General features: G+C 49.0%; 1 protein-coding gene across 2 annotated transcripts; it reads right to left on the bottom strand.

The window, feature by feature from the left end:
* Positions 1-538: 538 nt before the first annotated feature.
* On the bottom strand, positions 539-22,610 carry ATP1B4 (ATPase Na+/K+ transporting family member beta 4). Of its 2 annotated transcripts, none has more exons than XM_037909814.2 (9): positions 22,567-22,610; positions 21,068-21,132; positions 16,999-17,161; positions 9,959-10,087; positions 7,932-8,036; positions 6,848-7,044; positions 5,838-5,894; positions 5,030-5,125; positions 539-3,434 (listed from the first exon to the last, which is right to left on the bottom strand). In XM_037909814.2, exons 2-9 carry the CDS (start codon positions 21,128-21,130, stop codon positions 3,273-3,275), a joined length of 972 nt encoding a protein of 323 aa, XP_037765742.1. In that variant the 5' UTR covers positions 21,131-21,132; positions 22,567-22,610; the 3' UTR covers positions 539-3,272. The 2 variants fall into 2 exon arrangements, with proteins under 2 accessions (XP_037765742.1, XP_043378972.1); XM_043523037.1 differs by lacking the exon at positions 22,567-22,610 and adding an exon at positions 21,509-21,624.
* Between the last annotated feature and the right edge of the window lie 1,205 nt (positions 22,611-23,815).

The following is a 23,815-nucleotide window of genomic DNA, read 5'->3' on the forward strand; positions in this document are numbered from 1 at the left end:
AGATGAATGCGACTTTTGAACGCTTTACCTAAGGGGCTGGTGTGGCTTGAGATTCAATGGCTGTGAAAACTCAGTCCCCTCTTGCTCTCCTTCACTCCATGCTCCTTTCAGGTAAGGACTGTGGCAGCGGCCAGGCGGGTGGCATTTGTGCTGCCATTGGTTGCATGTTCCACAGTCTGTGGATAACCAAATTTAGGAGGAGGGAGAGTTATTAAAACTCTGAGCAGGAGGGATGGTAACAATATTTAAATGCTTTTTTCATAATGGTAAACAGTAGATACTATAGACAGCACGCTGTTAGATTTTTAATATAAAGAAAAGGTCTTTAGCCTGTGGTTATGAATGAAAGAGACTTCTGTGTATGTGCTGTCTATGGCCCTGACACTTTAAACTTCTGAGCCCTTCAACTCCTATTGAAGTTAATCAGCAGGGCTCAGCACTTGGCAGGAGTGGGCCCTATACTTCTTCCGAGTCCAGTCTTTTTAGCTTACCAACGAAACGTGCAGCAGTTATAAAAAGTGTTCACACGTCAACATAATTGCCAATAAAATTCTGATTGCTGTATCTTTATTACTCATGAAAGCCTGGGATGTACAGCGAACACAGCTTGATCTTCAGATACTGGGGGAAGTTTCTAATACCCTTGCCTTGAAAAGTCTTGTTCTGACCTGTGAACTACCCTAAATTTCTGGGTGTTATTGACAGAAGCCTCACTAAATGTAAGTGATTGATTTGAAGTAATTCTGCATATTTAGAAGATGGCAGAGAGGCCACCATTTTTCACCTGTAAGTACTAAAGCTAGATATCTATATGAATAAATATTTAGGCACCTAAGTTCCTTGATTTTCAGAGGTGTTAAGCATCCATAAATCCAGTTGATGTCTTGGGAGTTGTGGACACTCATATTTAGATGTCCGAATGTGGATTTAAATGTTTAAACGCCCAGGTTTGAAAACTTTGGTCAAAGTTACTATCACACAATGGTCTGTCTTCCTCCTGGAAAACTAATGAAATTACACCTGGGGTGATTTTGTCCCATTGTGATTAAATCCCACTCCCCTCCCACAAGAGACTTATTGTGTTTAAAAAAAAAAAAAAAAAAAATAGTGGTGAGGGCCCAGTTCTAAAGCTCAAAACTCAGTAACCGGAGTGAACGAGCCTGCTCCAGGTACTCTCTCAAGCCTGTAAAATCTGGACCTAAGGAAATGGGCTGAGTGATCCCGTTCACCACACATACCATAGATTGTACTAATGTTTTTTTAAAAATCACTTCTAAGTGGGCCAGTGAAATGGAGACAGTGCAAACTCACTCTCCACAGTATGTTGTATGGCTGTAACAAGGGTGGCCTGCACTGTACAGGTGGCCGTAGTGAAGGCTGTGCCCTGTTCCCAGGGTGGGTTCTCCAACCGCACTGACATGTGGATGGCCATAGAGTCTTCATATTAAGACTAAGGGTTGAAAAAGGACAGATGGGTAAATTGTCACAGCACCAGACACTGGCAATAATCAAGCTCCAATTGCTGGTGTGAGAAGGAGATGGTAATGAACCAAGAAATATTTCCTCAAATGCATAGAGCATACACAACCTGGTAGTAGCCAAGTAAGAAGCCCAGTCCCACACCCAGTCCTTAGGCTTCTGTGCAGGAGATGGAGCAGAGGAAGTACCCCATGTTGCAGCAACTCTTCTGGCCAATCTAGGAACCCAATGACTTCCATGTAGCCTGTAGGAACAGTTGTGCTGGCTTGCAAAATGATTCCCAGCTCGTCTCCAGGAGCAGCACTCGTGCATCCCAGGAAGAGCTCATTCAGCCCTCTTCAACTGCAGTGAAGGTTTCAAATCCACATGAAATCTTCCTGTGAGGACATCTGGGGTAAGTGATACAATCCTCTGTGCGGGGTGTAATGTCACAAAGGTTCTTTTAAGACACTCTTGATCAATCCTCAAGTAACGAAGCAACACTGACAGTCTTGTACTCCCAAGCAATCCCGCCTAAACAAGCTGCACAGCCTAGTTCTCTTGCAATGGTAAATCAGTGGGGGCAAGCCCAGCGAAAGAAACATTTCAATTTCAAGTTCCGTGAGGTTGATCTAAACAGCTGTGGGTGAAACAAAACTATTGTGAGAGTTCTGAATGCTGAAGTGATAGTGCCTGGTTAACCAATTGGCCAGTCACCAGAAAGGACAAAAATCTCACACAGTACATTAAGAATGAGATCGCACTGTTAATTTCACCGATAAAGATAATTGGCTACATGTTCTCCCACAACTCTCTGGCTTTTAAGGACATTATCACTGTGATCTTTTGGACACTGAGGGGTGAAGGATTTGAAAAGTTTGGGGGCAGTGAGCTGCACTCTGCATGGCCATACAGAGAATCAGCTTCAATTCCCAGCTCTGGGCTGGCTGGAGGGAGACCCTTGTCTCTTCCTGCCAGTGTGACATGCTGGGGGGGTAGGAGAGAAAAGCTCCTTTCAGTCTGGTGGACTCAAAGGGCGTGCGGAGAGAGGGGAAGGAGTGCATTAAGGGACGGGGGGTGTTTATCCTCCCAGCTCAGTGGTGGAGGGAACCGTCCTAAAGATTCATAAATGACAATTCTTCCGTATTATGGCGTCCTCTTTCCAATTGCAGCCAGTATCTTACACGTATCAAGACATGGTTGAAGCTACCAGTGCGAATGCTGCTGTGCTGAGTTGGGCTGATGTCCCCAGGCACAGTGGCCCCCGCAGTGCCAGGGCTCCTGGGCTCAAGGGATTTTGAGATGGGCCATTTTCCTTGATTTTTATTGGTTTTACACATGTAACCCCAAAGATCGTGGGAGTGCCCTACACTACTGTTTAATGTAGTTTTTACCTGGGAAATGTACTTTAAAATATGATAAGTGAACTATAAGGTCAAAAGGAACATTCCTGAAGTGACCCTATGAAAATAGTATTAAAATGTCCTGTAAGTATTTAAAGTCAATATTGAAATGTTTTACCAGGGCCCTCTACCTGTAGTTACAAGACTGGATCTATACTGCCAATAAGATTTGTTAGGCCTTTACATTTTAAAAATGTAGCTCCTTGGTCTATATTACATGGCGGTTGTCTCCAGCTATATATATAAAAAAAAATCCAATAAAGAAATGTCTCAGTTACATCGGAAACAATTTGTGTTTCCCTAACAGAAGAGGTGCTATATTCTGACGTTATGTTTAAAACGAGGAGTGGAAAAAGCGCCTGATTGCCATAAAAAGAGTTAAATGAAGTGCCTGGGGAATGTTTGCGTGGGCTACATTCTGATGCGGAGTGTAAAGGTGATTCGGCCCAGGAAACGATCGTTAGTCACATCATTCACAATTCCTTCCCCATTCAGTCTGCACTGAATGGGGACAAAATCATTCTTCTTCACATCTGTGAAGTGCAGAGCCACCAGTGGGGAGGTGTAGTTGACCTGAAAAGGAGAGATACTAGATAAGCACAACTGCTGAGAGGGTAGGAAAAACATCAAATACTCTGTGCCACAGCCGTGGAATACTGTTCAGAAAAATGGGCCTGATCCTGCAGTGGTGCCAATTGGCTTAGCCCTATGGACTCCACGAGGACCAGGGAAGCTGATTTGCACCAGGCTGAGGATCTGATCCAGTATGTTTGAAAAGGATGGGGACACATTTGAGTTCTCTAATACAATATTCCTCACGGGTCAATTTGTTACTATTCAAGCCAGAAGCCATGATAAGTAGGGAAGACTAACAAGGTTATAAACTACTTTCTGCCATTTTAAATTGTTGCTCCTTTGTCTGCAATAATAATAAAGAAAAATAGTCATGCTCCTTGTGATCAGTGTGTCCAATGTACATGCTCCTGGGAAACCAAGGTCGGGGCATGCAGCTCACGTTTCACAAGGGAGCTGTTATTTGCCCTCACCTACATTCCATCTGTTTTTACAATGGGAATTTTGTTGACCCCACCTCTCTCTGTCTGAACTCTTATTTTGAATGCGTTCTGCTCACCTAAACCGCCCTGCGCCCAATCCTGCAAATAGAATCACAGACGTGTAGGACTGGAAGGGACCTCACTAAGTCATCTAGTCCAGTCCCCTGCACTCAAGCCAGGATTAAGTAATAATTAGCCCATTCCTATCAGGTGTTTGTCTAACCTATTCTTAAAAGCCTCCAATGATGGAGATTCCACAACCTCCCTCAGCAATTTGTTCCAGTGCTTAACAACCCTAACAGGAAGCCTTTGCTAATGTCCAACCTAAACCTCCCTTGCTGCAATTTAAGTCCATTGCTTCTTGTCCTATCCTCAGAGGTTAAGGAGAACAATTTTTCACCTCCCTCCTTGTAACCACCTTTTATGTACTTGAAAACTGTTATCATGTCCCTCTCAGTCTTCGCTTCTCCAGACTAAACAAACCCAGTTTTTTCAATCTTCCCTCATAGGTCATGTTTCCTAGACCTTTAATCATTTTTGTTGCTCTGGACTTTCTCAATTTGTTCACATCTTTCCTGAAATGTGGTGTCCAGAACGGGACACAGTACTCAAGATGTAAATAGGCCCATTAAAAACTAGGGCCGACCTTTTCAAAAGTGGTCACTGATTTGGGGTAGCTCAGTTTTTGTCTGCCCAACTTGAGCATGTTGGTCACCACTAAGGAACAGGCCCGTACACATTCCAAGTTGGGCACCCTCATGCCAAGCCATCCCAAATCAGTGGCCACTTTGGAAAATGTCAACCTATGGTACTACTGCTGTCAGCACATTGAATATGACTGAATACCATTGAATATCATGCCCATTTTACAGATGGGGAAAATGAGGCACACACGGTGATCACACAGCGAGTCAGTGTCAGAGCCAGAAATACAACACAGGAGTCCTAATTGCCAGCCCCCACCCCACTGACTACTAGTTCACAATGCCTCCCTACTGGGTTGTGCTTTCCAAATAGGCACATTTTACAAACAACCCACTCCCGCCCCACTCTTTCTCCGAGGAGAGGTTAAAGGGAAGCCAATAGAGCATTAGCCGCCAAGTTTCTACTTACGTGAGTGAGCTTGCCATAGTAGGGATAGTACATGAGATCAAATGTTCCGTTGCCTGGATAGAAGTCCACTGATTTAAGAGCACTTTCATCGCCTTTCTGTGATTACAAATAGGCAGGTGTGTAGTATGAGGGCAGTATAGTACAGCTCCCCTCAGATCAACAACACAATGGGGCTTTGGCAGGCACCTCTGGAGAGCCCCAGCTCAAAAGGACTATTTTGTCACCTATTTATACAGAGCATGTTTACTAATAGAACCAGCTGCTGCTGGAATGATCAGAGAACAAGTGCGCCATAACGACCAGGACAAAGGTCATGTTTGCCTCCTATAAATCAGTCTCCAAGCTTCACTGCCTCATCATTACTAGCTAAGGGCCTGGTCTAACTCCCACCGAAGCCAGTGGTAGTCTTACCCCCGCCCGGAGTGCTCGGTCACGGACAGAGAGGGGGCAGTCTCAGTCCCTCTCTGTCTACGGACCTGCTCCTAGGCAGGGCGGAGCTGAGCACCCTCTGTTAGTGGCCTCACTGGAAGCTGGAAGGGCTCAGCATTCCCCACGAGGTGTTTGGCAGCTCACACAGGATCAGGCCCCAAATGGAGAGATGCAGGGTAATACTTAGCACTGTCCACCTTCACAGAACTTTACAAACCTGCAGCCCTCACGATGCTCTGAACTCTGGGGCTGGTGAAACGTTTTGGGCCAAAGTCATCCCAGGTGTAACTCCATTGCAATTCATCACCAAGCGGGACTGCGGGGGGGAGGGGGTAAGGCCCTTTCTGCAAATAACACTGGACATTCGTGAAAGAATTACCTGAATGGCGCAGTTCACGCTCACCGGTGTCCCATAGCCAGGTCGATAGCCTATGATCTACGAAAAGAAAAGTCATTCATGCTTCTATGAGATGCGAAGCCTGGCCTGTGATATCCAACCAATATCACCTGCCCACTCCAGAGGTTTCTCTCTCTCCATCTTAAGCTTATGTATCTGATCATATTGCATATGAATGCAAGTTATCTTGGAGGCATTTTCTGCCATCAGCACATTATGTCATTCACCCCAAAGGGGGTGCACATGCCTACTTGTCCTCCTTATGGGCCTGAGCCCCCAGAACTCAGGAATGGAGAAGACCAATAGACTCTCTGCCCCTTCAAATTGAGGCTATACAATGAAATCTGCATGAAGGGCCTCCACCCCAAAAAGACATCACTTTAAAAATTTCTGAAAGTTTTCCAGTATGATGTTCACCCTTTAAAAAAAGAGCCAGGTCTACTAGGCAACCAATTTTTGCTGTTTCCTCAAATGGCTGCTTGACCCCTGCTTGATAGACAAATAGAAGCATCCGTATTGACAATTACTACACTGATCACAATCAAAAGGCCAACCCTTAGTTCTTCAAAAGCTTTTCCGAGCAGCTGATGAATTATTTTGACATTTATTTTGCCAACAACATACCCTTTGATTCTATTGTATTTGCAGATTTCTGATTATGCACTGTTCTTTAAAAATGCACAATTATAAAGAGAGCATCATGTGGGTCATGACCTCAGAAAATAACTTAATACCCAGAAAGAAATCCCGGCAAAGAATTACTTTCCTGTTGCCTATTTCTTGACCAATCAAGGTACAAGGGGCTTTGCAAATTTTCTTTGACAGAATGCACCCGCCTGGGAATGGAGCTGCTGTTTTCCACCTGATATGGGGAACTGATTTTAGAGCTGATTTTACTGGCTCAGAGAATTGGCCTAGTTTCAAACCCAGCGTAATAATTAATTTATAGTACTGCCCAAAGAGGGAATTAAAATTAATGGATCTTTTGGTACCCGGTTCATCTTCAGCAAGATGCATGGCTGGCCTTTAGAGTAGCCAAACGTGGGATCCTCAATCCCAGAACAGTTCTGCAGTTGCGATCGCTTGAACTGGCAGGCTTTCTTCTCCTCGCTTTCCGCTCCGTCTTGAACAAAGTACTGGCCTGCTGGGCACTCAATGTTCTTTTCCTCTTGAATGTTGTCATCATAAGCTAAGGTGAACCAAGAGCTGCTGGTTAATGCTTTTCGCACTGTCACGATCTATCCAAATATCAAGGCTGCGATTGTCAAAGGCACCAGAGAGAGCTGGAAAATCCCTTCCCAAAAGACAGGGTTTAATACTCAGTTCAGCAGAGTATTTCCATGTATGGAATCCTCACAGACAGAAGTAGGAACATGGGTTTTTATGGCTTAGTTTGTGCTTCACCTTTTCTTCAGACTACATTCATATTTATTGCAATGGCAACTGAAAGCAAAGGGGCTGGACTTACTGCTCTGCAGTCTACTAAGGAGCAGAGTCAAGCTCTTCCTAACTGCAGGCTTGTGATGCTGGCAAGCCTTTCCCTGTCCTATTCTCCCATCCTTCTGGGGGTCCCGCGAGGTTTGTTTTCTTGCAGTTTGTTTTGTCGATGGGGGGGGCCATCTGCAGGGAGACGAGGCCTGTGCATTGTTAGCAGGATGCCATGGCAGGAGTGAAAAGCAACACTGAAAACTTGGAAGTGAAAGAAAAAGCCGGGAGTAAGAGGAGTGAACGGCCAGGTTCATTTCACTCCGAGGAAGCTGCCGAAGTGCATTGCAGGATGTTGCAGGAGAAATCATTAGAAAGGGGCATGCCTCCCCCGCTCCCCCCCCCCCCCGCATTTCCTGACTTGGACATGCTCATTGTCATCTCCTAGAGCCTTTATGACATCAGCTCTTTTGCAAATGTCACTGAGCGATCGACACCAGTTTAGGTTACGTGATGTGTGGGTTGGGCACCACCTCATTCATGTTGCCCAGTGTCTGGAGGGCTTTTTACTGTTTATAAAAGGTAACATAAAAGCTACTAGAACAAAGTTATATAAAGACTGTGCTTTCTTTAAAGCTCCAACCAGTTTACCTTGTAGGAAGTCATGCATGCTGTTCACATAAGGCATCCATGTGCTGGGTTCGGAGACATTGAAGGCAATGTTAAATCCATGTAAGTATGGTCTAATCATTACTCCTGGTAAATAAAAAAGACCCTTGTTGTATTAACCAGTCATGGAGATTCTGTTGGCTCAAGTATGTATGTCCAAGGGGTTAATCTGGGTAAGTCAGACCAATATTTATTATTTAACATTGCATTATTTCATTATTTACTTATAAGACTACGTTTTAGTCATGGGTATTTTTAGTGAAAGTCACGGGCAGTAAACAAAAATTCATGGTCCGTGACCGGTCCATGACTTTTACTATATGCCCCTGACTAAATGGGGGGCAGCGCCACAGGTCCTGGGGAGTCGCCACGGGTGCTTGGGGGCAGGGGAGATGCGGCCCAAGGGGGCACCATGGGTCCTTGGGGAGAGGTTGAGGGGGCTGGGGCAGGCTCCCTGTCCCTACCTGGCTCCTGGGAAGCAGCAACCCCAGCTCCTAGCTCCACGTGCTGCCTCCGCTCCACCCCAAGCCCCAGTTCTCCAGCTCCCATTGGCTGGGAGCTGTGGGGGCGGTGTCTGTGGGCGGAGGCAGTGGGTGGAGCTAGGAGCTGAGGGAGGGGAGCTGCTGTCGCCCTTCCGGGGAGCGCCCCCCAGGTAAGCACCACCCTGCACCCCAAGCTCCAGTCCTGAGACCCCCACACACCCAAACTCCTGCTTCTGGGTGGGGTGGGGGGGCCCGAGACTGCTCCAGCAGCAGGCGGTGTGCCTGGCCCAGGGGCTGCCTGAGCTGCTCAGCAGCCCCCTGGCCAGCCGTACTGGCCGCTGCAGAAGTCATGGAGGTCACAGAAAGTCACAGAATCTGTGACAAACATGGAGCCTTATTTATTTAGCATTTATATTGTGGTAGCACCTAAGGGCCTGTGATGGGGCATCTGCCCAACACTGGCTCATAAGGGGTTAACAGAGCCCTATGTAGGCTGTGCAGGAGGCAGCCAATTAGAGAGGGCCCTAGAGAGGCTGCAAGGAGCAGCCAATCAGGGCCAGGCAGGTCCATATAAGAAGTTGCTCCCTGGCGCTTGAGGAGGGAAGACTGGCTGCCTTGCAGAAGAAAACTAGCAGACTGGACAGAGCAGTGCTGCTAGCAGCGTCCGGGGGAGCTAAAGACAGCTCCTGGTCAGCTGCAGGGATTCGCAGGCTGAGGCCCTGGGGCAAGGGTGAAGAGGGTGCTGGGAGCCGCGGAGAAGAGGTCCAGGGAAATGAACTAAGGAGTCGGAGGGGACACAGCAAGTGGAGGGCGTCTACTGGGTCCCTGGGCTGGGACTTGGCGTAGTGGGCAAGCCCAGGTCCCCCCCACCCCTCGCCACTGAGGAAGTGGCCAGACAATTGGCTCCAGTTGCCACTGAGGGAAGTGGCTGGACAGTGGACTGCAGTTCCCCCAGAAGGGGGAGAACAGATTGTGACATGGCTGGAGGGCTGTATCATGAAGAGGATGCTGCGGTCCTGGGAGTGATGTGGGCCCTGGAGCAATGTGGGCCCTGGAGCAGAAGTGATGGCAGTGACACACCACCAGAAGAGGGCGCACTGGCTAGAAGAGCTAATCCCCCGGACAGCCACCAGGAGGCGCTGCAGTGATGAGTGAATCCCATCGCAGGGCCACAACCAGGTTCTGTCCTGTTGTGCTACGTGCGGTAGAAGTACATAAACAATTAGGGTGCTGCCTTGTGAGTTAGCAAACGAATTTAAGCTTCCACCTGATTTCACGGGGAGGGTTTAAGACGAAGGGGCTGATTTTCCTCTCATTAGTTTTACACCAGTGTAACTCCATTGACTCATTTCTCCGTTGACTGATTTCTCCGTTGAGGAAATGGAACGGCAGCTACCTAACTAATGCACTTCCAGGAGCCGCAAAGACAGAACTTCCGTGTAGGTGACTACCGAGACCGTTCCTACAGTCGTAGGCCAGCATGGGGCTCGGAGGGAAGTCAGGGAATGGCTGAGGGGAAGGGCTTACCTGGCGGCGAGACTCTGTCCCTGTACGTAGGCGTGTAGGGGCTCAGAGCAAGCAGCAACCCGTACATACAAAAGGAGAACATCCCAGCCAGAAACGTGTACAAAATGAGGTAAAAGAATAAGATCAAGCCTGCAAGACACAGAGGACATGTCTCTGTTAGCGCAGTTGTAGCACTTCCACCCTCACAAAGAGCAGGCCCAATCACCCTTCTTCACGTCTGGTATTTGCTAACTCTGACGGGAGTCTTTAATTAGAGAAGTGACTTTCCCCAATCCAAACACCCTCAAACTTTGGGAAAGTTTGGATCAGACTGTACTTCCCAGCCAGCCACTATCTGCAACTGGCCCACACAAACCATGGATCTGAATGCTTCCGGGTGCAGGGAAAGTTCGGATTCTGAGCTATATCCATCTAATTCATGGCCTGGCCCATCACAGTCAGAGATGGGTCTAAACAGGATCTATGTATCCACATTCCTAAACTGGATCAAACTGAACCCAGATCCCACCCACAGCAGCTTCAGACCCTCTCTGAATAGCAACGCTGACGTCATAGACAAGAAGAGGCAATGAACAGCCAGCCTCTAACACATTTTTGAATTCCTTAGGAAAACTCCACAGATAGGAAAATTGCCTCCCTACCCATCCCCACAAATCCCACCATCAGCTGTTCGACATCAGGAACCGAATGGCCAGGGAACAATGCAAATAACATTGACTTGAAATGCAACTGCTCCGAAATACACTTTACACTTAGCTATTTCACAAGCCCAGTGTCCAGAGAACAGTTGTTGTTTTTTTTTTTCCAGGACCAGACTGACGGTTGGGGTTGTCTCAGGAGAATAAAGCCCATGAATAAAAACCAGTGGTTCAGAAAATAAAGTGAAACCATAACACAACCATTTCCCAGGGGAGCCGTGATTCTGCTTGCAGAACAAGCCGTGAGAACACAGATGTGCACTTTCACCTCTGCATTCTCTAGGTGTTTATGTTTGGTGGAATTGTTAGTGATGGGAACTAAGTGAAAAGGCAAATTCAACAGAGGACTGAACAGGAGCTCAGCAGTGGGGCTACAGTGCAGGGGGGCTACAGGGAAGCTCGGTAGCGGGGCTACAGGGGAGCTGAGGTGGGGAGCTCAGTGAGGCGCCTACAGGGGAGCTGAGGTGGGGGGGGCTACAGGGGAGCTGAGGTTGGGGGAACTTCTGTGGAATCCAGGGCCCTCGTGGAGGAAGCTGTGCTTAAGCTCTGGGTTCTGGGACAGAGAGCAGGCTCCAGCCACGGGGAGACCTGAACAGAATTCCTGGTTTTCTTTCTGGGAGTGCTGCAGAGACAAAGAACTAACCCCCTGGAGAGGACACAGCTGTTCAGCAGCCACCGGTCAAGGTCCCTCTGCGCCGGAGAGGAGTAAAATCACAGAAATCCTGGGTGGGTGGGCCAGGAAGCTGCAGGGGCTGGGGGTGGGAGCAAGGGACAGACGTCTGTGTGGTACCTACTGCATGGCTGCTGAGAGAGGGGCTGATGGGAGCTGTGTCATCAGGCAGGAGGGGGCCCAGTGAGTCACCAGGTACCTCAAGATGTCCCCCACAAGCTCTCAGCACAGCCATGCTGGTAGGGAGCCATGGCACCTTCTCATGACGTCCTCTCCAAAGGGGGCAGTGCCAAGGAACACCACAGGCCAGATTCTGCTCTTGGTTACACGGGGCGTATCCAGTCACTCCACCACCGTCAATGGTGTACTCCTGTGAGCCTGATTCTCCTCCCAGTTACCTGGCTGCACGACCCAGGTGACTGCACTGACATCAGTGGAGTGCGTCAGAGCTGAAGCCAAGCGGCTGCCCGCCCTCTCCCTCCCCTCCATCCGCAGGCTCTTCCACGGGAGGGGATGGTTTTAGGCCTACGCTCCCAATTTATCTTGCTGTCCTAACCCTGCCTGGCGCGTCTGATCATGCAGCCATCATGCAATTCCCACGCCGACTTGGCCCATTTGGATCATAGCGCTGCTAGGTTTTTTTTTATTATTTATTATTATTCAGTTTTGCTTTGGCAAACGCTGCGCAGAATAGTACCACAGAACTAGCCTGGGCTCTTGCAAATCCTCGCCGTAACGCACAACAGCCAGCAAAGCATCCAGTGCTGCCTGCTGTTCAGGAATGACGAATGCTTATTAAAAAAAAAACAGACTCTTTGAAGATCGGCTCATCCGCCTTCATCATCATGTATGCACTGGGAAGCCGTGCTGGCCCTGGAATACTCCCTTCCTTTCAGCTGGTGTTCATGCAGGATATGAAAGCTTCGGCCGATTCCTCATTTAGCATTCATCATGAGGCACCTTCATTTTAAAAGTGTGATGCCTTGTTAGGCGCTCAAATGCCCAGCTCTGGGAAAACCTATTCAGCCTGCTCGTGTGAGCAGGAGAATGGGGTGGGTGTAGGTGCGCACACTTGTGTTACCAAAGGCTGTACAGCACCGGGAGGCTGAGGACCAAATAAATGTATTGGTAGAGAAAAGAAATATGGAAATGTCAAGAATAGTTTAAGCATGGCTGGGTTCTAGAACCATTGTTTTTGAGATATTTGGATCATTTATTATACATTCAACCCCCCGAGTGCATTCATGACAGAAAGGGGAGGCAATCCAGCATTGTTAATTAAAGGTTTTGACTGGAGAAGCCAGCACCACTGTTTTGAAAATTTTCAAAAAGTGAGTGTTTGATGCTCCAAGACTCACTGGAGCTTTGAGTTAATTCCCACTGAGACGCAGTAAGAACTTGCAGCTTCAGTCAATGCATCTGTCCCGGCTGGGTATCTACACAGAACTGGCTAAATCCACCCATAAAGCCCTAGTCCCAGCACACATGGGACCTGGGTAAAATCAGCTCTAGATGCTTTGAAGACCGTTTCTCCTGTGCTTCAGTTAGTCCACAGTCTGGATGTGGAACAGAGAAGAGATTTTTGCTTGATTTTATATCTGCCACAGGAACAACAAAACCAGGTTCCATGCATGGCCAGAACAACACATGTATTATGTGACAACACTGTAATGCCACCCAAATACCTTGAGAGAACCTGCTTCAATACGGAAACAAAACCCCCTCCAAACGCACACCCCTAGCGATCACCTACCACCCCACACTAGAATCCATATGAGGTATCATTAAACAACTACCACCCACACTTGATGGGGACCACATCCTGAAAGAAATCTTTCCTGAACCCCCTCTTCTGGCCTTCAAATAACCCTCCCAGCCTCTCCAAGTTCATCATCAGAAGCAAGCTCCCCACAGACCAGGACACACCAACTCAAAGCAACACCAGACCCTGCCAGAACAACAGATGCAAAATCTGAAGACATATCTCCACTGTTACAATAATCAACAACCACCCCCTCCACACACACACAGATACACCTTTCAAGAGCCATGCGTCCTACACATGCCTCTCAGCCACAACGTGTGGTGTACCTCATCCAATGCACTAAATGCCGCAATAGCAACTAGGTGGGACAATCACTCCACTCTTGAAGGAACTCATGCAGGAAAATGATAAAAGACCAAAACATCCTATCACCTGTGGTTGAACACTTTTCTCAGCACGATCACTCTATCTGATCTCAAAGAAACCTGCACAACACCTTCAGAAGATGAGCCTTGGAGTTTAAATTCCTAACTTTGCTAGACAAAAAATCATTAACTGAACAAAGACACTGTATTTATAGCTTATTATAGCAATCTATAACCCACCAACCCCTGCCCTCAGCTTCTCTCCCGCCCTCCCCATGACTGGAGAGGTATGAACGGGCCCCTTCACCTTGATTGGTCCCTTAAAAGATGTGTTAACTACATATGCTAAACAATCTGTTCCACATTGTATTTAGCTGTGACACTTCCCAGAGCTCTCTGTAAACTTGAAAGCTTGTCTCTCTCACCAACAGAAGTGGGCCCATAAAAGATATTACCTCACCCACCTTGTCTCTCTAATATCCTGGGACCAACACGGCCACAGCAACACTATAATAACGATAATTGACTAACCACAGACTCTTTGGCACTCCGCTCACTGGCTGGGTAGCTTTTGCAGCTTCTGTAAATCACTCTCTGTTTTCTCTTGCTTCAGCTGACTTCCCACAACAGGTCTCTTGGCTTAGATGAAGCCACTCACTGTGGACTTTGCAGGAGATGCTGAAAACTTGGCAGGAAGAGCAAACAAGTTGCAAGGCTTGTCGGCTCATTACCGTTGCCAAATGCTCAGTGCCGCCAAAATGTCTGTCCTTTGCTTCTTGAATGCAGTGCCGGGCATCACATTGTCTGGGTTCATTTTACTACTTTGGAAATTAACGAAGAACATGATTGGCCATATTCTGCTGGCGTAAAGTCAGAGTTACTTGCTCTGATTTACTCCAGTGCAAAAGTGCTCATAACTTGAGAGTCAGGCCCAACCATTTTCATGCTCATGTTTAAGTATAGGAAAACAGCACCACAAACGTCCCTCGCAATCTGAGTGCTCTAAGGATTGAGCATGGGAACGCAGCTGCAGCAGCAATAATTATGGGACTGGATGAGTGGCAGGTGTTCTCAGCCTACCACCTTCCACTGCCTGTTTTTAACCAGTTGCACATGGTTTGCCCAGAGTATAATTTTTAAAGGCCATGAAAAACGCTGTCAAAACAAAATCCTAGCTTTTGAGCCAGACCCTGCTTCCCTCACTCATGTGAGTGATGTCACTGATTTATTTAGCTACAGCCTCCACTCATCCAAAGGGATGGGCAGAAAAGTGTTGATCAGGTCTTGACTTTGCATCTGGCTGGCTTTGCTGCTAGAATCTGAGCCCTGGTGTGTAATTCTGATTCACTCTGCTTGGGTTTGAGCCCAGGGCAGGAAGCAGCTTTGGGAGAGTAGAGACTTTGGGAGTCTCCTCTGGCTTCCATCAGCTAAACATCGGCATAATGCCACCAGAGCCAAAGGAGTTGCTCTTCTTTTATGCTCCTGTAAATGTGAGGTGAATCAGGTCCATCCAATCTAGAGATACCTGTCTGGTCTCTCAATGGCACTAATACACCTACCGAAGGACTCCACAGTCTGCATATTGATCTATTCTAATCCAGGGTCACCCTTCCCTGGGATATCTGGGCACCATTTTACACGCTAAGCCACAAAAATGCACAAGGAGCTGATCCAGTCGTTCGTGAGAATGACATGCTCATCAGAAAAGCCCTACGTGTCCCCTTATTTCACCTAAATTGCGTGCTCTGTCACTGTGAACAGAATGTGCAAATGGCCAGTTAGACCCGTCACTGGCCAGTGGTGCACTTACAAACCCAAGTGGTGTTCAACCATGATCAGGGTGCGTGCCATCTAAGTGTGCAGCCCTCCGCCTCCCTCCGGGGGGAGAAGGGGCGGTGTTCTTAAGCCAGAATGAAGCTACATGGAAGTGCGGCAAACATCACACACACACATCCCCACCCCCATCAGCACTAATCTGGAGAGGCTAGCCCCAGAGAGAGTGAAGCTCTGGTCTAAATGCATGGTTGCCTAATTCAGTGCAATGGCTCTCCCAGTTACCAGGGGAATCCATGATGTGAATAATGAATTAAAAATTCATTCCTATCCACTCACCGACGCCACTGGAGATTTATTTCTTATCTAATTCTTTGTGTTTTTAATACTAGTATGGGAAATTGCTATTAAAATACAAAGGTCAAACTCTGCTGCCCAGGACCTATTTAACTGACAGCAGCGATTGGCCTTAAAGCTGCACCAAACTGATTGTGTTGGTCTCAATTTGCCACATGAAAGGAAGGGAGTATGGGGCTGAAACAGAAGCTCAGGCCACAGAGCACGTGCAGGGCCAAATCCTGCTTCAGTTACACCAGTGTAACTCATCCATACCTGATTCGGATCTCATTTACACTGCCTTTTAGATCAGTGTAACACTAACTCTATTAACTTCATCAGCGTTACACTTGACTTACACCAGTGTAAGCTCAGAAGGAGACGCATTGACGTCCCTGGGGATGCATGGGTACTGAAGGGCAGATCTTTGGTTCACTCTAAATAAAATCAGCCTCACCTCAGACATCTCCTGCAGTACGTGCGCTCTATTATGAGTCCTAGATTTACCTTAACCCCACTGTACGGTCACTAGGGCTGCAGATTTGTCACGGCATTTTTTAATCAAAAATCATGGAGCAGTCATGGGAAATTTACTAAAACTGCTAAGTTAGGGGGAATCGGTGTGTAAGTCCTGGGTATGAAAATTCAGCTTAGCCTCTTTAACAATAATATACAGAAATCCTTCTTCCGCTGCCTCCTCCTTCTTGCCCTGCCAGGGTGGCACCGACAATCTGTAGCAGCACCCTCTGCTCTGCCACTGCAAAAATCCCAGCCCGCTGAGGAGGGCTTGCAGCGCCTCTCAATCACATTTTACCTGGCCACCCTGCACCCATGGTGACAAAGGACAGCTAGGCCAAACCTGAGTGGCACTGCAACCCCGGGCACCAGGCCACAACATCCAGTGGAGAGTTGGGCCCAGTCCCACGGGATAGGAGCCGCCATTGTGGGGTGAGTCGGTGCAGGATGGGCCTGCTCTCCAACTCCCCTCCCACTGGAGGTCTCCCCTCTGCACCAGGCCTGCAATTCACTTAGAACCTTCCTGCCACCCACGGGTGGGTCATGACCCACCATTTGGGAAATTCTGCTTTATTAAAACCCCAGACACACAGAAAAGTCACGGACCAGCAGAAAATCACAATATCTGTGACATTTTTACCACCATGGCAAACGTGCAGCCGTAATGTCAGCATAACATGTCTACCACAGGAGTAAAAACAGGGGTAGCTTCCCCATGGCTGTATGTTCTACGGGCACATTCACGGCTAGCATTTTACAGTTCTTTACTGAGCCACCTGTTAGATATATGTGTATGGGTCCAGGATTTAGATTACATGTGCTCTGCTATGCCATAGCAGGGAAATTCACAGGGAGGGAGGGAGGGAGGGAGGAAAGAAAGAAAGAAAGAAAGAAAGAAATTCAGCCATTTAACCTACCCCAGCTCTGAGCTGTTCTTCCCATACATTCTTTCTTCTCTGAATTCCACAGGAAAGTTTTCATTTCTTGAATTACATCTGCCAAAGTTTTCTTCCCCATCTTTTCCTTGCACTTTTCCTGCTCGTCTTCAGAGTGCTGTGCTCTCTCTTCATCCTTGTTTTCCTGGAATAGTTACAGAACGCAATCCCCCCCCACCCCACCCCCCACAAAATGAGTATCTCATTGGCCAAAAATAAACATAAGACTACTTAATATCTGGAGATGTTTCAAATTTCCATTTCCTATCCCCATCATCACGCCTGTGTCTTGGAGAGGCATTTCTTTGGCTGTAGTGGTTTATAATCATTTAGATCCCAGTATTCAGTTTCCCAGGGCAAATATGGCTCTGCGGTCACACTGGACACTAGCCTCTCATCCTGATTCTCCCCTTTGTTCACAGTGAGTCTTCATTTCTAACCCATGTGAACACGATGAAAAGACGCACAATTCCTACATCTCTCATATGCACCTCGGAGGTGAGTAAATCCTTTCCTGGGTTGTGATACGCATCATGAAGTGATGCTGTTAAACAAAGTCTTCCAACTTCTTTTTCTTAGCATGCTAGTATGAGGGGACTGTTGGCCCCTTACTTAGTGGGGTTTTTTGGTTGGCCACCTCCCACTACCAAAAGAAAGGAAAAGGGCCAATGAGAAATCAGGAGCCTGAGATTGACAGTCCTCGGGGAATGGGGAGAGGCCAATGCGCCAGCTCAGCCTGATTGACAGGGCAGGCAGGTTAATGAGGGAGTCAGGAGGCCAGGGGGTCCAGTCCTCCATGTGGCAGCTGCCTGGGCCGGAGCGGGGTCGAGCAAGGAGAGAGCAGGGGCCTGAGCCGAGCCGAGCTGGGGAGCTGGGCTGCGCCGGCCAGGGCCAGAGGGGCCAGAGGAGCAGCCCAGGGAGCTGGAGGCAGAGCAGCAGCAGTGCTGAGGCAGAGTGGTGGAGCTGGGGCTGGAGCAGTCCGGAGCCGGGTGCCGTGAGCAGCTGGGGAGAGCGAGGGGGACCCTGGGCAGCAGGCCCAGTGCAGGGAGACGCAACCAGGCAAGAGGCCCTGCAGGCCAGACTTGGTGGGGGGGGGATCATAACCCTGACAGGGGGGCTGACGCTGGGAAGAAGGGTCCTGCCTCCTAGAGCCTGAAGGTGTGTGGCCACCGCTAGAGCAAGTGTCCCATCCGCAGCATCCCTGCGGCACAGCCAGGGCTTGGGAAGGTGGCCTGGGCCGTGTGAGGAACAGACAGTGAACTGCTCCAGCATTTCGGAGACGGCTGTTTCCCCGTGCCCACAGAGCGGGGTTATGTGTTTTCCTTTAACCTGTCCCATTTTTTCCTGTTTTTTTTAATTGGTTGCTCTTTTAATAAATTGTATTTGCCTTGAACTATATGCAATGATCAGTGGACACCCTAGCCCCTGTCCTAAGTGACCACGACAGAGTGGGGGTCGAGCCCCCCTGAAATCCTGGGCCCAGCCTTGTCGGGGTTATATAGGAGAGAGGAAGGGAAGGTCAGGCAGGTCTCTCGGTGAAAGGAGTGGGAGTGAGAACGCAGATTCTTTTGCTAGCCAATTCCACTAGGGTAGTGTATAAGCCAGGAATGTTCCCCACAATAGTGGGACCATACCCCCACTTACACTGGATTGAAGAGCCCATTATTAAACATTTGTTCCTCAGGTAGATATTTACAGATTGTAATCAAATCACCCCATAATCTTCTCTTTGTTAAGCTAAATTGAGCTCTTTGAGTCTATCACTTTGGGCACATCTACATTGCAATAAAAACCCCACGGCACCAAGTCTCAGAGCCCAGGTCAGTTGACTCAAGCTCGCAGGGAATGAAATCAACATCCTCTGCTGGGGAGCCATGGGAGCCAGGGCCACCATTTTTACAGTATCTGGTTCTCTGTCCCGATCTGCACAATTTGTATATGCAGGTGAGGCAACGGGAGTGAAAAGCAGTCACAGCTTGCCACTGTGGGCTGTCCAGATCTAGAGGAGTCCCCAGTGGACATGGACCCAGCATAACCAGCTCCTAGGCCTGTCACTGGGCAGCCAGCCCCAGTACAGTGGTGTATCAGGGCAGGGAGAGGAACTGGCCAAAGCATACTGCATGCTGCCAATCCCCAGCTGGCAGATGGTCCCTTGGGGATGATTACCTGTTGGTGGAGTTTAGAACAGTCCCCAGGCTGATCTAAATTCCCCCAGAGCCAGGCTAATACAGATCCAACTAAAAAGCCAAGGGATCAGAACTGCAGTAGAGAATTAGAACAATAGAGTGTATTAATGGTCTAAGCACAGATGCCCTAATTCTGGGCTGTGTCCTGGCCCCTTTCACCACTGACAGCATATAAGGGCTGGTTTCAGAGTAGCAGCCGTGTTAGTCTGTATCCACAAAAAGAAAAGGAGGACTTGTGGCACCTTAGAGATTAACAAATGTATTTGAGCATAAGCTTTCGTGAGCTACAGCTCACTTCACGAAAGCTTATGCTCAAATAAATTTGTTAGTCTCTAAAGTGCCACAAGTCCTCCTTTTCTTTTTGCATATAAGGGCTGTAAACCAGCCAGATTTTCCCACCAGGAAACACCTCAAGGGTGTGGGTAGCACAGGGCATGCCCCTGGGATAGCATAGGTGCAGGGGCATGCCAGGGCCGTGTTGGGCTAGGAAGGAAGGTGTTCTGAATATTCTGGGAAGCCAGCAGGTCCTATAGGGATTGTTTCACCAGGGTATATATTAGGGCATCCCCTGGGGCTGCTTTCATGTATGCTGGGGGCCAGACTTCCCCATGGCATCCCCAGAACCTGGCGGTGCAATGGTGTCCAGAAGATATCCTGCTCTCTTCCAGCATGCTATGATAAAATCCGCTTGGCCGAAGCTCAGAATGCAGGTTCCCATCTCACTGCAGTGCTGCAGGCCTGTTTTTCCTCGGAAGTGACATAATGCATTCCCTCAGAGAATTAGATACATGCGTAGGTGAAATTGACAGCACCCCACACACCCCAGCAGAGAGAGACTTGCCCAGGGAGCTCTATCAGGACAACTGATCCATCCAAACCGTGTTGCCCTGAGAGAGGCTGCCAGTCACTTACATAACCCGTTTGGTCTCTCTTAGGACAGTTTGTATTTTGATATATCATGTGTGTCTAGGTTATCTTATGTAAGAGAATCTCAGATGAGTCCATCCTGTTTAGACCAGTACTTTGCTGTGTGAACCCACAGAGATTCAGCATGGAATATGGCTTATGTGGATCAGTCCAGGTATTCCCATTTATGTATCCAACTCCCAGCTGCTGGGGCGTTCTGGCTCCCCTCTCCCTGTTAATTGCTCCTGCCAGGGAGCAATTGTATAAGACAAACATCTGTGGTGCATTAGAACTGGGACATTCAGGGCTAGATTCTCAACTCAGTGACACCAGTGTACATCTGGACCTTAGTAGAGCTGGAGTGATATCCTGGTCCTATCGACATTAAGAAGAGTTTTCCCATTCATTTCAATGGCCCTTACTCCAGATTGACTTTGGTGCAGCTCAGCTCAGAATCTGCCTTTCTGTGTCTCCTTAAAACTCCACTTTTGAAGCAGCGTTGGAAGAAGTGATGGTCAAACAGAAGTGGACCCAAGCCAGAGGTAGCACTCATTGTCCTAAATTAAATCACTTTGGTTCACTCAGGCTGAGAATCTCTTGTGCCCCAAACTCTGGGAGCACTTGACTTGTTTCCCTGGTCTGTTCTCTCTCCTCCCCATCCTGGCACATTGGCTCTCCACTGAAAAGGGCTAACCCCATCCCAGTTGCAGCAGGAAAAGCTTGGCTTGTTTGCATTTTTCAGTCCTATTTGCCCATGTAGCTCGCCTCCCCTTCCTGCAGGAGGTCACTATAGATCAATGGTGAGTGCTCGCACTCTGCACTAGGGAACAGGAGCAAGAGCAATCCCTAAGGCAAAGTCACTATATTTATCACCCTCAGACGTGAAATGGGATCCCCCTTCCGCAACCCCCACTTCCTCATTTCTATAAAGGGCAGTTTGCAGTCCCCAAAAGACTCACCGGCTTCTGGTGGTAAATCTTACGCTGGCCTTCTGCACCTCCGGAGGTGGCATTCATTTCCATGGCTTTGTGTAAAATGGAGAGAAATAGAACAATTAGTATGGTAAAAAGCCACGTCTGGGGTTAACGGTACAAGCTATCCATACAGTACGTGCCACCCCAGTACAGTGAGCACGCTCCCATTGCTTATTCCAACTAAACAACAAGGGGAAGGCACACAGAAAGTTGGCTCAGCCCTTAAATTAAATGTAAACGATGAGAGACCACCGCTTATTCTTGTGAGCAGGCGCAAGCAGGACCAGCTGGCACCTGTGGCTTTCTTGACCTTGCAAAGAAGACGTGGATGTTCGAGAGGAGATCAAAAAATAACTCTCTTTTGCATGCAACAGGATCCTGGACAACACGTAAGGTTCTCTCCCACCTAAAGCCATTTGCACTTACAACACAGTCAACTGCACGGGAATCCCCAATAAGATAACCACTTAGGAAGCAAGTCACCGTCCCCTTGGTCTTTGGAGACTAGGAATCACTTGATGAACGAATGGGAAGGCTGTGACTTAGTGGCTGGACAGATATGTCAATGTGTGCTTGTCAGTCATGGTGAACCCTGGGTGACTGCTTGCAAAGTCTCTTCAGGGCTGGGGGAATCTATATTTATCACTTTGAATCAAGACGGGCTGCAGCTAGAACTCTGCAGTGTCAGTTTCCCAGACATATATAACTCAAGAGTCAGTCCTGACCAGCTACAGAAAATTGGAAGAAACAGCCAAGAATGCCAGGCAGCCCCGCTGGGTTTCTAATTATGTCATGTTTCAGAGTAACAGCCGTGTTAGTCTGTATTTACAAAAAGAAAAGGAGTACTTGTGGCACCTTAGAGACTAACCAATTTATTTGAGCATAAGCTTTTGTGAGCTACAGCTCACTTCATCGGATGCATACTGTGGAAAATACAGAAGATGTTTTTATACACACAAACCATGAAAAAATGGGTGATTATCACTACAAAAGGTTTTCTTTCCCCCACCCCACTCTCCTGCTGGTAATAGCTTATGTAAAGTGATCACTCTCCTTACAATGTGTATGATAATCAAGGTGGCCCATTTCCAGCACAAATTCAGGTTTTCTCCCCTACCGGCTCATGGATGAGCATGTTACTTTCACGGCTTCGTGAATTACGGGCATGACCAGGGCTGTCCTTAGGCATACGCAGCAAGTGCAGCTGCCTAGGGCACCACAGAATTTGGGGAATCAAATTGCCCCAAATTTCATGGTGCCCTAGGCAGCTGCGTGCTGCATACATGGCAGCACCAGCCCCGGCGACCAGCCCCATCCCTCGGCTGGCCCCCCCCGCGGGCTGCGCCCAATGCAAGGGGCAGGGCCGTCCCTAGGGGGATGTGGGGCTCCGGACAACTCCCTCTGCCCGGCCTCTTACCCTTCCCCCCTGCTTCGCCCCCGGCCTGCCCCCATTCCAGCTCTTCCCCCAGCGACCCCACACTCACTGGCAGCGGCGGAAGCGGAGCAGCCCGGCCCCAGCCCGCTCCACCCCGCCAGCTCCCAGCCGCGGCGCTCCGCTTCCCGCCGCCGGTGAGTGCGGGGAGGCTGGGGAAAGGACGCCCCCCGCGCTCACCGGCGGCGGGAAGCGGAGCGCCGCGGCTGGGAGCTGGCGGGGTGGAGCGGGCTGGGGCCGGGCTGCTCCGCTTCCGCCGCTGCCGGGGTGGAGGGGGAGGAAGATTCCTTCCCCCAAGCTCCCTCCCCCAAGCGACACGGCTGGGGCCAGGGTGAGGGAAGCGGATCGGGCTGCTCCCAGCCCCCTCCCAATCCCCCGGGCCACTCTGGGCCTGGTGGGCCCCCAAAAGTCCCCCACCCCAGCTCCTGCCTCCCAGACTCGGGGGGGGATGCTTGGGGCCCCACACAGCCCCCCCATGGGGGGGCTACGTAGGGCACCCAAATGGCTAGGGACGGCCCGGGGCATGACACGCTGCTCCACCTGAACGAGGCTGTTTGCAGCCATGAAAATCATCACTTCCAGTGGAATCAGCACTAACCAAGAATGGTGCACATTGGGCCAAATTCATGGGTGGTTTAAGCAGTGTTGTATATTACCCCTGGGGATACCTGGGATGGAAAATGGGGTGGGAGTGTGTGTCAGTGGCAAAGGATTGTGATTTGCACTATTTGGTGTTCTGGGTGTGTGAACTGGCACACCTGGGGATGGATTCTGCTCCTGGGTACACGCTGATGTAAATGTGGAGTGACTCCATTGTCAGTTAGGTTTACACTGGTATAAGAGATCAAAATTTGCCCTAACGGGGCAGCTCTCGGAAGATTTTGCCCCAAAAGGCTTCCTATGCACCAGGGTGCCCATTTTGCACCCAGTTGGTGTCTAATGCTCCCTGCAGTGTGCTGGCCCCGCTCCGCAGGCTGGTGTAGATGAGGGGAGCCATGGCTCCACCCTTCCCCAATTAGCCACCTGCTTTCCCAGGGTTTGGGACAGTGATCAGCCCCCAGAGCAGCTGAGCCAGGGGCACTCCCAACCTGGCTCTGTGAATTCTCGATAGGGTGACCAGATGTCTCAATTTTATAGGGACAGTCCCGATATTTGCGTCTTTGTTTTATATAGGTGCCTATGACCCCCCAATCCCTGTCCCGATTTTTCACACTTGCTCTCTGATCACCCTCATTCTCGATGATCTCTATCCAGTTGACTCTTAGCAATGGTGGCATGTTTCTTCCTGTGCCGGCTGCATG

The sequence above is a fragment of the Chelonia mydas genome, chromosome 9, assembly GCF_015237465.2.
Source record: "Chelonia mydas isolate rCheMyd1 chromosome 9, rCheMyd1.pri.v2, whole genome shotgun sequence".
NCBI lineage: Eukaryota > Metazoa > Chordata > Testudines > Cheloniidae > Chelonia > Chelonia mydas.

Bases quoted from the DNA above. Each gene is read 5' to 3' on its own strand.
- ATP1B4 (XM_037909814.2), bottom strand. From the start codon at position 21,130: ATGGAAATGAATGCCACCTCCGGAGGTGCAGAAGGCCAGCGTAAGATT. The intron at 7,045-7,931 runs GTAAACTGGTTG...GGTTCACCTTAG, and splicing joins CATGCATGACTTCCTACAAG to CTTATGATGACAACATTCAA. The intron at 3,435-5,029 runs GTAAGTAGAAAC...TCTCCTTTTCAG, and splicing joins ACTATGGCAAGCTCACTCAC to GTCAACTACACCTCCCCACT.